The following is a 569-nucleotide window of genomic DNA, read 5'->3' as shown; positions in this document are numbered from 1 at the left end:
AGGAGGGGAGCGTCAGGGCCAGGATCCCCTCCCCCTGCTACAGCTGGGAGTAAGGCCCCCTCGCCTGTGCCCTCCGCCCCCGCCCCCGGGAAGCCAGGGGAGCCCCGAAGCAGGGGAGCCGAGGGTGGGGGCGCAGCTCGGAGCCGGCGATACTCACTGGAGGCGCAGCAGACGAACACCTTCATCCTCAGACACTTCCAGTGCAGGTTGTGGGTGGGCGTGGCTGGAGAAGAGACCGGGCCCGAGTCACTCTGGCCGCATTCGCACCCGGGGCCCGCGCTCTCCTCGCCCCCTCCAAACCGCTCCCTTGAGCGGTCTGGCTCAGCGGCCCCCCTCCCTTTGGGCTCTGGTCACTGTGGCTCTGCCGTGAGCCCCGGAAGTCCCTGTGGTCCCAGCCCCGGAGAAACGCTGATGCCCAGGGTCCGGCACCCGCATGTCCCAGAAGCGGGGACTCCAAAGCCGGGGAGTCCCCAGGCCCCTCCCTCGGCCTCGCGGCCCCGTCTGCGTAAGCCCTGCGCCCCCGGCGCCCACGCCTCAGCCCGGAGCGTCGCCCCCAGCCCCGAGCCCTC

At 72.2% G+C, this 569-nt stretch overlaps 1 protein-coding gene across 1 annotated transcript in view; it reads right to left on the bottom strand.

Annotated features, from left to right (window-relative positions):
• EFNA3 (ephrin A3) overlaps positions 1 to 569 on the bottom strand; it is a gene marked incomplete at its 5' end in the record, with an annotated part of 2,602 nt that overhangs the window by 1,438 nt on the left and 595 nt on the right. The window contains one exon of the mRNA XM_021709103.1: positions 158 to 223. Coding sequence (XP_021564778.1) covers positions 158 to 223 — 66 coding nt within the window. The remainder of the gene's footprint in view (positions 1 to 157; positions 224 to 569) is intronic.

The sequence above is a fragment of the Carlito syrichta genome, unplaced genomic scaffold (genome assembly GCF_000164805.1).
Source record: "Carlito syrichta isolate Samal-C Ts95f unplaced genomic scaffold, Tarsius_syrichta-2.0.1 Scaffold158570, whole genome shotgun sequence".
Classification (NCBI taxonomy): domain Eukaryota; kingdom Metazoa; phylum Chordata; class Mammalia; order Primates; family Tarsiidae; genus Carlito; species Carlito syrichta.
The sequence above is the reverse complement of the archived record's forward strand: the minus strand, read 5'-3'. Positions and strand labels throughout refer to the sequence as shown.